At 56.2% G+C, this 12,164-nt stretch overlaps 1 protein-coding gene across 12 annotated transcripts in view; it reads right to left on the bottom strand.

The window, feature by feature from the left end:
• CUX1 (cut like homeobox 1) overlaps nucleotides 1-12,164 on the bottom strand; it is a gene marked incomplete at its 3' end in the record, with an annotated part of 372,121 nt that overhangs the window by 66,494 nt on the left and 293,463 nt on the right. For 5 of the 12 annotated variants that reach the window (XM_082670231.1, XM_082670232.1, XM_082670225.1 and 2 more), the window contains exons 12-16: nucleotides 8,364-8,422; nucleotides 4,768-4,816; nucleotides 3,953-4,049; nucleotides 2,278-2,949; nucleotides 1,037-1,102 (exon numbers count right to left, since the gene is read on the bottom strand). In XM_082670231.1, coding sequence (XP_082526357.1) covers nucleotides 1,037-1,102; nucleotides 2,278-2,949; nucleotides 3,953-4,049; nucleotides 4,768-4,816; nucleotides 8,364-8,422 — 943 coding nt within the window. The remainder of the gene's footprint in view (nucleotides 1-1,036; nucleotides 1,103-2,277; nucleotides 2,950-3,952; nucleotides 4,050-4,767; nucleotides 4,817-8,363; nucleotides 8,423-12,164) is intronic. The other 7 variants (XM_082670227.1, XM_082670228.1, XM_082670226.1 and 4 more) reach the window with 2 other exon arrangements.

Raw genomic sequence — 12,164 nt, 5'->3', positions numbered from 1 at the left:
AGCTGGACGTCACCCGTGGGGTGGGACCAGGGAGAGCGAATCATTTAATCCGGTATAAGAAACAAGATGAAGGATTAAAAGGCAACGCTTTGTTTGTGAGTCATTTAAAAACAACTCCAGCAGCTGCTTTGGCTTGGGACTACGTTCAAGGCTTTGTACGTGTCCTTGAGGCCAGTATCCCAGAGCGGAAAAATGGGCAGAGAGGGCAAGGGGTGGAGGCTGATTCTGTCGCTATCGTTTGCTCTACAAGGTGAAGAGGCTGAAGGCTTAAGTTAAAATTTTCGGGTCTCTTATCACATACTATCTTTTTAAAATTTATGAACAAGGAGAGAGGCCTGCGGACATGCCTAAAGGACAAGAATCCCGTCTTTCGGTCACATGGTGATGCTCCGCCGCGCAGCCACGTGCACAGATGCGCTGAAGCTACTACGGCCCGGGGGCTGGCCCGGTTCTTCCCGGAAGCCGTCCACGTGTTTGAATCGGTCACTACCTCACTCAGTGTGAACCGCCACATTAAACCATTTAAAAACAGGCAAGCCACCGGGACAAAACCCCATCGAAGCTGCGACTCCGAGGAGTGCCACGGGGGCTGGCGAGCAGGTTCCATCTGGGATCTGTCCCCTCTGTCATGCCCTCGACACATTTCAGAGTTCAGGGAAGGTACAAGGAAGCAGCAGTATCTCATCTGACTCAGTCACCTGATTCTTCTCAGAGCAACAAATTACTCTTTCACCTGCTTCTTGGGAAATGGGGAAAGGCGTAATTTGAATCTAAGAGGGGGGCGGGTGTGGGATTCGCGTTTTGGGGCTCATCTTAGTGGTGCCGCCCCCTCCTGCGCTCGGTAGAGCGCGGGCAGCTCAGGGGGAAGGGGCCGTGCGTACTTGAACCCGTGCTTTGTTTTATACTTACTAGCTCTGTTTTTCCATCAGGTTCCAGGCCAGAATCACACTGTACAGTTTTAACCCAAATACACAGCTAAGGACATGCTGCTTCCTAGGTTACTAACTGCAAAGAAAAACACCTGCCTGCGACATACCTTCAGACCCATTTCTTCGTTTCGGTACCTCCTGAAATAGTCTGTTCAGGCTCTGGCCTGGATTCTCTGTTGAAAAACAAGTGTGGTAAGAACAAAACAATCAGGGGGATGGTGCTGTTGACGTTATGGGCTGCGTGATATGAAATCTGAGCCGCTGTCACTACAGAGAGGGCTCAGGGCTGCCTGTGCCACTTGGGAGTCGCTAGAAACTTTGGAGAGGCCCTTCCCTGGCTGACCGGCTCACAGAGGCCACGGCTCTGCCACCACAGGGGATCAGATGGACCTAGGTGGCGGCCTGCGGCACCAGCGCCATGGGGGTCAAACGGAGGGAGCAGGGCCGCCAAGCGGATCGCCCACCAGCCCCGGAACAAAGCTCGCATAAATCATGCAGAGACAGTCAATTTCGGCTAACATCGCCGTGAGAGCCTCGGTGCCCTTCGTGCGAACGGACGCTGTTTGAAGCGTCTCCCTTCTCCGAGTCTACATCTCCAGTGCGTCTGAGAAGAGCCCTTTTCTCTATCGCTGCTGACTTAGCAGAAGGATCCCCTGTCGTTAAAGAGGGAAGGAGTTCTGGCAGTTAGGGACTGGACGGACTTTTTATCTTTTTATGGGCGGGGGGGGGGGTAGGAAGCGTGTTTTAATGCAACTTTCATGTATTTTACTCAAGGCAGGCATGTTTCGCCGGTAACGCTAGACAGATCGCCAGCGGGACGTAAACACGGGGACTGTGACCGTGGGCCTCGCTCCCGCTGGTGCGGAGGGAGGAGGGGGGCGCACGTGGTCGGCTTGCCCTCCGCGTGGACCCAGCGTTGCGTGAGGACAGCCCCCGGCCAATGCTGCTGCTCTAGGGCCGGGTGGTACCCACGGGCCCCTCCCCACGTGAGGCCGGCACCTAAGGCCGGAAGGATCGCTGGACACGAAACGCATCAGAACGTCGAGCGTGAGGTAATTCCCTCCGACTCAGTACGTGGTACTGAAATAGCGAGTCTACTACGCGTGAGGTGCTGAACGATTTTCAGAGGCCAGACCCCCCCCCCCCCGCAAGTCTAACAGCCTTAGCTCATGCCCCTCGGCCCTGAGCTCCGGCAATGGCAGGACTGAGAGCTGTACCTGATGTGTGATGCACAACAGATGTCTCATCTCACACACACACACACACACACACACACACACACACACACACACACACACAGCTCTCCATGACGGGCTCACGCATGGGCACCAACCCATGAGTCTCTCACCTCTTTGTCTGCCTTGGATGCTGCGAAGAGCCAGGATGTTCTGCTCGTCCGAGAGGAACTGCTTCATCTTGTGAAACGGCTCCTTGCCGCGCACCGTCAGTTTATTCCACGGCTTGGGCCGGGCCAGAATCTCGCTCACGGACCCTTGGGACAGTCCCAGGACGTAGTGTCCGAAAATACGCTGCCCGATGTTGTGCTTGATGAGCTGCTCTTTCACCTGCCGGGCGATTTCTGCAGTGTCCATCTCCTCGCCCTCGGAGACGCTCCCAGCACTTTCTGACTGGCTGGGAGACGGGGCCATGCCATTTACATCTGGGCTTTGTTGTAATGGACTTTGGGAAGATATGGAGTTTGTGCTGTATGGACCTGTTGAAAAAATCATGCTTGTGCTTCCTGCTTCCTGCATGGCCTTGGAGTAGAAGGACTGCATTAGCTGTCGTTGGAGGAGAGAGTTTAGTGCAAATTTTCCCGTAGAAGCCAGGGGCAGGCTGGGGCTTGCCAGGGATGAGCTGAAAAAGTCTTGCGTTAACCCCGCTGGTGAGAACTGGTGTGTACCATTAGTATTGGAAGCCTGCTCCCCCGTGTTGCGGGGCAACTGAGAAGGAGGGGAGGCCGGCAAAGGTCCAGGACGCCGACTCTCAGGCTGGTCTTTCCCTTTTCTCCTGGCTGACCCTACAAGGAAGGGCAAACATAATGCATTATGGGGGATTCAAAAGGGAAAAAAAACCAAGACCAGGATGCAAAGTTTGCCCCGCAAAAGGGAAAAAAAAAAAGTGCAGATTTTTTTTTTTTTTTTTTAACAAGGGCCAATGAGGTGTGTTGGTTTGTTTTTCAATTGAATTTTTAAATTAGCCAAACGAGGCCCCCCGGAAACAAGCAACATGCATTTCATGTTTGCACCTTTCTTGTACGTTGCAGCCTGGAGAGTTCCCCTTGACATAGACTCAAACTCCTAACGTGACAAGGAGCCGGTACCACACACAGTAAAGAGTCGGCAGGTCGCGGGCCTCTCATCGGGCCTCTAGCGTTTGAGCTATAACCAGAAGGGCCCCACCTGAGGAGCAGCAAACACTGACATTTTGGGACCAACGGATTCTCACACCACTTGCTCTGAGGCGAACGCACCGCACCGAGTCCGCTCGATCGAAGGCACGCACATTTTAAGAATGAAATATCATCGGAGCCCGAGACACTCTTAAACGCTTTACCAGCTGCCAAACCCGAAGCAGTCAGTGACGCCACCACTTCGGGACGAGCAAAGAAAGGCTAAGGATGGGGGAGGCGTTCCCAAGGAAAACCTGACAAAGGAAGAAAAGCTCCACTGAGCCGGGAAGGGCAGGGCCTGGCCCTGGAAGCAGCCCCGGAAACACCACGGGAGAGGCCGCACAACCAAGAAGAGACCAGAAAAGCCACCGTCCGCGAGCGAGCGCCCGCGTGGGCTCTCCCGCAGCACGGCCCTGCCTGCGCTCCGCAGACGCCCTGCGGCCTCGCGCCTCGCCTGGACCGTCTCGGAGCGGGTGGGGGCGGGTGGGGGGTGAGGAGGAGACGGACACTCGTTAGTCAAGGTTCTCATCGCCCGGTGACGCCCGCCATGCATCGGCCCAGACTCACGGTTCGTCTTCTTCTTCCTCGACCCCGGGAGGGGCCAAGCGGACGCGAGACCCTGTCAACCTACCACTCAGGTCGCTGTTGGAGATGCGCAGCGCGGCGTTCTCGGACTGCAGCGAGCGGTTCTTCTCCAGCAGGAGTACCTCCAGGGGCCTGGATGAGTCCTAGACGGGGCAGAGCGGGGCTCACTGCGGGGCCGCCGGACCCCCAGGCTCCCGGCTCTGACCTGACCACCGCCCGCCCTCTCCCCGAAGATGCTCCACGCACGTGGAGAACACTCGAGCTCCTTTCTGAGATAACTCATTCCGGCTGAAGTAATTTCTCTCTTTCTAGGCTCACACAGCTTCCAGACAGCTCCTCGTTCCCTCTTCTGTACCCAAATCCGCGCATCTAGACCTCTGCTTTGTCAGGCAAGGGAGCCACAGCCCTGTCAGGAAGGCCTGCAAAGGGGATCGCTTTTGGGCGCCAGCCACCAAGAGTCAGAGGCTGCCTTCTGGGCATCGGGAGCGGGCTTCCGCTTGATGACTGAAAATTTTAACTGGCCGCTGGGTTACCGTGCGCCATTGTCATCTTGCCCGTTTCTTGTCCACGTGAGGCAGTAGCTAATAAAAATTCCTAAGTCAGTCAGTCCACTTGGGGCTGCTCGTTTAACACAACCTGAAATCGTTTGTACCCACGTTCTCAGGACCTGCCCAAGTTAAATTGCAATTTCACGTGAACGCGGTTACCAGTTTCAAAGACACTAACTTTTCTCTTCTTGCCCCTTTTAAGTTAAAGATAATTTGCTTTAACTTGGCGAAATATCCTTGAGGAGAAACACCGCGACGGCGAAGCAGTGACGCGGATGCTCACGCACACGGAAAGCAAAGGGAGACCATGTACCTGCGTCCCAGCTCCCTCGGCCGGAGCAAACTCCATGGACTTCAGGATGCTGCGGAGAGCAAGATAGAGCCGTTAGCCCTGCTCGGACCTTTGGGGGCAGCCGCGCTAACGAGCGGCCACGTCACCGCTTCCTGCTCTCCAGGAACCGAGGAGCTGACAACTTTAACAACTTCCCTGGCAGCTTTATCATCTGATAGCGTCTCTGGAATAACTATTCGACTAGCAGTTGGCCAGTGAAAGTTTCTTGCCCAGCATGTAAATCATTCCATATGGAATCACACCAGGTCTGTTCAGAGTATAATTTTAAAGTTAAGTTGAACGCAGACGTAACACTGCTGCAAGTGGAATGTATTTGTAAAGCTGAGAAGGGCTGAAAAAGCTGTAACGAGGAAGCCGGGGAGAGGAACCGATGCCCCTGGCCGCTGCCGCCCGGGGATGGGCCAGGAGCGAGGTCCCACCGCTGGGTGGCTCAAAGGCGGCAGCGGACCGTCTGCAGCCCAGGCTGGGGAAGGAGCCACTACCAAGGTGTGGGCGCGAGGGCTCACGTCTCCTTTGTTCTCCTTACCACGGAAACTGCTCCGGTCTCGGCCTGTGTCAACAAGTCCGAGAGCTGAGTGAGCGCGGGTGCCCAGGACTGCTGTTCACAGCGTTCCGCACACGTGGACACTCCTTTCTTCCTGTGGGTCCATGTGGCCCCAAGGAGCCCAGGCGTTCCCCTCACGCTCGAGGCGGGAAGGTGAGAAAGTGGGCAGCTTCCATCCCGGGCACCGGGCCTCCTGCACTCTCCCAGCTGGGACTCTAGCCTCGGCCCTTCTACAAGATCAATGGCAGTGCCATCCGGAGAGCACAGCGTGCCCAGGGCCCAGGGGGCTCTCTGTGCCACGGCCCCCGGGAGGTTCAGTGAGGAGCCGACCGCTCTTAGCTCCCCCGTGGTTGTATCTTTGTAGTGGCCCCTGTCGTGTAAACTAACAAAACGGGAACGAGGAGCTCATAATTCTGTTTTATGATGAGCTGCTACCGAGAATCATAAGAGCCTCGGGCCGCACTGCATCAGCCAGGAGAGAAGAGGCGAGCAGTCTGGACAAGCCTGTCTTTTCTTTGTGGCTGTCACATTGTTTGCAGCTATATTCTTGTCTGAGGGCCTCTTTAGGATCATGTAAGAAAAGACTAAGTGCGTCTGAATTTATACTGAAAACATCAGTGTCTCTTCATTTATTTATTTTAATTTATTTTTTTGCGGTACACGGGCCTCTCACTGTTGTGGCCTCTCCCGCGGCAGAGCACAGGCTCCAGACGCGCAGGCTCAGTGGCCATGGCTCACGGGCCCAGCCGCTCCGCGGCATGTGGGATCTTCCCGGACCGGGGCACGAACCCACGTCCCCTGCATCGGCAGGCGGACCCTCAACCACTGCGCCACCAGGGAAGCCCTCTCTTCATTTATTCACCAAGTTTACCGACAGCCTACTACGTGCCTGGCGCTGTGCAGACTCAGAACCACTTCTCATCCTCAGGGACCCTACAGTGATTCTGGGTGGAAGACAAAATCCAAACAGCACCAGCGGGAGAAAACCCGGGCAGGAGACGGGTGTGTCTCATGAGATGTCAGTGTTTGTGAAGGGCCTTGAAGGAGCAAAATGCTTTACAGACTCCTGGGGTGGGGCACGGTGGGGACCTCAGGGGAAGAGATGGGACGGAACGGGCGCTGGCGTGCATCCAGAGGGCGTGTGGATCACCAGGAACTGGGAAGCCAGGGACACCTTCTAGCAGAAGAGCCACCTGAATGGGGCTGCGCTGGGGCCGTGTTGGGCAGATGTAGCAGAAGCCCTGGCAGGAATATGGGCGGCTGTCCTGGGAGAGGGTGAGGGCCGGCGAGTGGCCGGGCAGGCGGACCTGGGAGGGAGCAGCCTGGGGCCAAGAAGCCTTGGTTCTCGGTGAGAGGTGAGCTCAGAGGAGGGGGTGTGGGCCTGGCCTCAGCCTGGGAAGGGCGGGGGCTCCGGAGAAGGCCTTCAAGTCAGTTTTTTCGATTCAACACTAGGGAGGGCACACATTGTTTTTGTTTTCGTTTTTTTTTGCGGTACGTGGGCTTCTCACTGTTGTGGCCTCTCCCATTGCAGAGCACAGGCTCCGGACGCGCAGGCCCAGCGGCCATGGCTCACGGGCCCAGCCACTCCGCGGCATATGGGATCTTCCTGGACCGGGGCACGAACCTGTGTCCCCTGCACTGGCAGGTGGACTCTCAACCACTGTGCCACCAGGGAAGCCCTTTTTTTTTTTTCTTTTGAGGCGGGAAGAAGAGGGAAAGGGATGAGGAGGCGGGTAGAGAAGTAAAAAATATACCTCCCGGAAATGCGGTGGGGGAGAGGACAGAGCTCAAAGAAGCTGGACCTGCAGAGAGTTGAGGGGGTGTCCAAGGAGGCGTGCAGAGGCCCGCTGTGTCAGGGGGGTGAGGATGCTCGGGGAGAGAAGTGAGTGGAGCCCCCGGGAGTCACCCCGCCAGGGAGGAGGCTGCTGACGCAGGGGGCGAGAAGGTCGAAGAGGCCTTCACGTGGGCTTTTTTAGCAAACCCGAGGGAATGGAATTAAGAATCCGAAGAACAGCATGGGGAGTGGGTGTAGGCTTATTTTAAAAGGAGAAATTAAAAATGTCAGCAAGAGCGAAACGAGCTGATGGGAGGAGTAGGAAGGAAGGGACCAGCGTGGCGGGGTCAGCCTGGAGAGACGGGAGGGAGAAGCCGAGACCAGAGGAGTCGTTTCGAGGCAGGGGCTCCGGGAGCCGCGGGCGTCTGTCCCCTCCGTCAGGCAGAGCACTGGGGGGTCTGCTGAGGGGTCGGGGTGCAGCTGGGGGCAGAAGGGTATGCCGAGGGCGTGGCAAGGCCCCCGGGAAGCAGAGGCGGCCAGCAGCAGGGGAGAGGCCTGGAGCCTGCAGGGACCCAGGCCCAGGGACCCCTCTGCAGTGTTTGCCAACCTGGCTGGGGAGGAGAGGGCAGCTCGGGTGAGACTCTTCGAGGCGAGGGAGGGCAAGGGGCGGCCGTGTGCACTGTCGGGGCACTGCCCGTGAGCTCTAGGCGGGCCAAGGGCAGCTCAGGGGAAGGAGTTTGAGGCGGGAGGGTCAGGCTGGGCGCCGGGGCCCGAGGAGGGAGCTTCTAAGCGTGGGAACGTGAGCATCAGCTCCAAAGGGTGACAAGCTTTCAGCTGCTGCCTCTCGGGTGGAGGCCGGGGGATCAAAGTCCCATAGTTTAAGCCAGGGAGGCGTGAGGCCTCAACTGGAAAATGTTTCCTTGCTCTGTTCTCCTTCTGTTTGGGGGACTTACAGCTAAAAAGTAAGCTCGTATTTTATATTTCCTACAAAGGCAGTATCTCCCCTGATTCCGTGCAGACTGGTAACTTTTATGCACAGAGTTCCATAAAAAGTCCAAAGAATTCAGGCACAGGCCTGAGTGCAAACACCCGCCACGGCGAGTAGCCCCGGATGTGGCCCCGTGGTGGAGCCTGAGCCAGGGGCCCCGCAGCTGCCCCCCCGCTGACACGGGGTTTCCTTAGCACATGGCCCCAACGAGCCCTGGCTCGTGAATGGCCGAGCTGCATCTCCAAACTTACTTTAGCTCTTTCTTCACCTCTTCATAGTCAGCCTGTCCTTTGAGTTTTTCTTCCAGTTGCTGAAAACAGAGAGGGATTTTATTAGTGGTCGTGTCTGAAGAAGGCTGCTGGGCTTTGCCATGGACTGAATGTGGTGTCCCCACAAATTCCAATGTTGAGATCCTAACCCCCAACACGGTGATGGCATCAGGAGGTGGCGCTATTGGGAGGTGTCGAGGTCATGACTGGAATTAGTGACTTAAAAGAGACCCCTGAGAGGCCCCTCTCGGGGCCATGTGAGGACACAGCGGGAAGACGGCAGTCTGTGAACCAAGAAGGGAGCCCTCAACGTACACAGAAAATGCTGGAGCCTCATCTTGGACTTCCAGCTTCAGAACTGTTTACATCACCTGGTCTCTGGTATCCCGTCATGGCAGCCCCAACGGGCTAAGACCCTTCACTGACTACATCCCCTGTAAAGCATCCAGCAGCCCCGAGGGAGCCCAGACATGCACAGTGAAAGGTGACAACTGTGGAGTCGTCCCTTGTCCTTTGCTCGTTGCCTGATGTTGAGTGGGCACAGGCGTGCGTGCACACCACACACACACACACACACACACACACAGACACACGGCAACCATAAGGTTGTAACAAACCCCAATGAAAGTAGAAGGAAAAGGCTTTACAGAAGTGGAAAACCGAACAATGAAAAGGCCATTTTGTATGAAATCCCACAAAATGGCCAACAGGATGAAGAGACGCTCTCCTGGTGTTTGAAAAGCAGCGTGTGGCTTTTCACAAACTACGTGAGGCCAGCTGACACGTATGGTTAGTTATCAACACCTTTGGTGGGACCCTGCTGATAAGAGATACGGCCCTTTTGTCACTGAGGTCAGCATCAGATAGGCACCAGGGAAAATGCGTTTGTATTTCTGGAAGGGTTCCCCCAGACGCGGGGGATTTTAGCAGCGGAGGCCGGTCCGCTGGGTGGTCACTGCTTTCTCCGACAGATGGTCCTGCAGGTAGGGCCCTGGCAGGGCACCCTGGCCAGCAGGGCCACGGCTGGGCATGGCTGACTCCCTGGCCCTAGAATGCCCTTCAGAGGGAAGGTCAGGGGCCCTCTGGCAAGCTTCCCAGGTGCAGTGATGCTCTGCTGTGCTCCATTCACCTCTGTGAGCTCACGTGGTACCCACGTGGCTGTTTGTGCCCGGAGCCCTGCGGGGCCTTCTTGCCAGGAAGAGCCTTTGCTGTAGAGTGGGTGGCAGAGGGTGCTTGCTTCTCTGAAGGTGCTTTTGGCCTAGTTTGTTTTTGCCCTTCCCCCCTCCACCAAAGGAGTTCTCTGTGGGAAGGAAGACAGCTTGACATAAAACGCAAAGACTCAGCCAGCAGGGGGTCCTGCCCCTTTAGCATCCTTCCAAGCCTGGGGCGAACAAATTCCGATTCTTGAATCAACAGGCCCTTCCCATCCCCAGGGCTTCTAGTTACCTTTTTAGGCTCTACTTGACCAGCCACGTCTATGATCACAGTTTAAAGCCGGCTGAGAACATTCTAGAATTTGGGGAGAAGATTCCCACCTGAACCCCACGTGGCCCCATTTAGCCCGTCTTTTCCTTTTGCCTTTGCTGGCGGTTTCTTGTGTGTGTATTTCCCATTGTGTAGAATTGCTCTGCCCTAGTTCCTTTTTAAGACCTCTTGCCTGTATTACAATGGTTTCTCCTCATAATCAAACAGGGTAGCATGCACTCATTTTCCGACAAAAGATGCTGAGAAGGTGCTCATGAAGACACGATTCTTTCATTCTCCTCCCTGTGGTCGGAGAGTGGGAAGCCTTTCCTAACACAAGATTGCCCAGCGCTGCCGGGACGCAAAGCACCTTCGGAGGGTGGGACTCACTGACGCTGCACGCGGAGCACGCATAAAAAGCGGTCACGTTCAGAGAACAGGAGACGGGCAGGAAGAACGGCAGACACGAAGCTTCTGGACCTGGCACGGCCCAGAACCTGGAGTCAGCTCTGTCACTCACGAGCCGGGCCCTTTGGGCACGTCAATCAGCGGCTCATCTGTGAGACGGGAAGACCGGTGACCTCCGAGTACCGAGCGAAGGGGCACGAGACAAGGAGCCGGTGCAGATGCTGGCGCCGAGGGGCCTTCGATGCGGGACCACTGTCGCTGCCAGGTCCTGCTGCGGGTTCCCTGAGAGCACGGCTGCAGGCCTTCGATCAGCCCAGATCAGAAGGTTTTCGGGCTGGAATCTGTCTGGTTAAATATGAGTTTTCACTGAGAACCAAACAGCTTCCACTGAAATTTCTGCCATCTGCCTGGGGGGCAGCATAGTCAGGAAGAAATCAACATGGCGGCTGCAAACCTCTGTGGAGCAGACACCTGGACGGGGGCCTGGCGGGGGGCGCCTCACAAAGCCCGTCCCCACCGAGCTCCCAGCGGAGCGCCGTCTCAGGACCCCGCGTGTGGCGGCAGGCTGGGGGTGGGCCGGGGCAGGAGGCAGGCGGCAGGCGGCGTGGGCCCCCACAGGCAAGAGCCCAAGTGCCCTCAGCTCTGTTCTTTGGCCAGAAACTCCTTGCTGGGCGCCCGTAACGTCTGGTTTCAGGGGGTCCTGCCCGGAAAGGGCAGCAGGTGCTCCTAAATCCCAGGCCCGGCTCCGCACCTCACATGTCATCTTATCCAGTTATCGCGACACGTCTGCAGAGCATCTGTCTGTCCGTCCAGAGAAACAAAGAAAAAAAAAAACCCACAGGGGGTCTGCACCAAAGGCCGTGGCAGAGCCCGAGGCTGCCCAGAGCAAGTGCAGGAAGCAGTGAGGCGGATCTGGCTCCAGGACCCCTGTGGTACCAAGTCTGCAGATGCTCTAGCCCCTTACACAGAATGGCGCAGGGCACTTGGCCCTCCGAGTCCGTGGATGTGGAACGTGCAGAGACAAGAGCCCCAACTGCAATACTGAGGGCTTAGCCTGTGGTAAAGCACTCAGTAACGATGGTGACTGTTACTACTGTAGTTATGACTACTTTATCCCTGGTGGGTGGTACTGAATACGACGAAAGGGTTCTGAAGACACTCTGTGGTCCTCGATCCAGGCGCTCCATTTACGAAGTTCTCCACAGCCCAGTCTGCCACCTCCGAGCGTCCCTGCGGCTCTTTGGCAGATCCATGGAGGAGGACGGAGGCCCAGAGCAGCTCTGGCTGTCTGATGCCGATGGCAGGAAAGGCAGCCCCACATCCTGCGCCATGAATGCAGAATCTGGCAGGCGGGTCGCCTTCCTGAAAAGGGGCTCTTGTAAAGGAACCCACTCTGACCTTGTATAGAGAGGGGAGGAAAGGTCTAGGGCGGAGCTGGGCTTCGAGCTCAGTCCCACTTTGCTGTGACCCTGGGTGACGGGCTTAGGCTGTCGGGCCCCACGCTCCTCATATGGGAAGGGGGGAAGAGTAAGAAGAAGGGTTTCCAGAGGACAGTGGTGAGGAAATGTCGGATGCACAAGTGCAGGCTGCAAGCACCCCTCAAACACGGTGGTTTTATGATACATTAATCACACACGTTTAATACTATAGAGCACGTATGTGGTTCCAGACTTAGTAGGAGCTCATCAAATGGTTCTTGAATTGCTAGAAGCATTACCTATCTGAAGTTCTTAAAATCCTGGCTACGACTCAAACAATGAGGTAATTTAATTTAAAATGCAAAGCATTTTGGTGTGCAGCAAATTAGGTACTAAATTTATAAAAGATATCTGTCTTAGTCAAGTTATAACATGGGGCCTAGGGCTACCAACTTAAGGGACCTCTGGCACAGAGACTAATGCAAAGACCCTC

The sequence above is a fragment of the Grampus griseus genome (assembly GCF_964374135.1).
Source record: "Grampus griseus genome assembly, chromosome: 14".
NCBI lineage: Eukaryota > Metazoa > Chordata > Mammalia > Artiodactyla > Delphinidae > Grampus > Grampus griseus.
The sequence above is the reverse complement of the archived record's forward strand: the minus strand, read 5'-3'. Positions and strand labels throughout refer to the sequence as shown.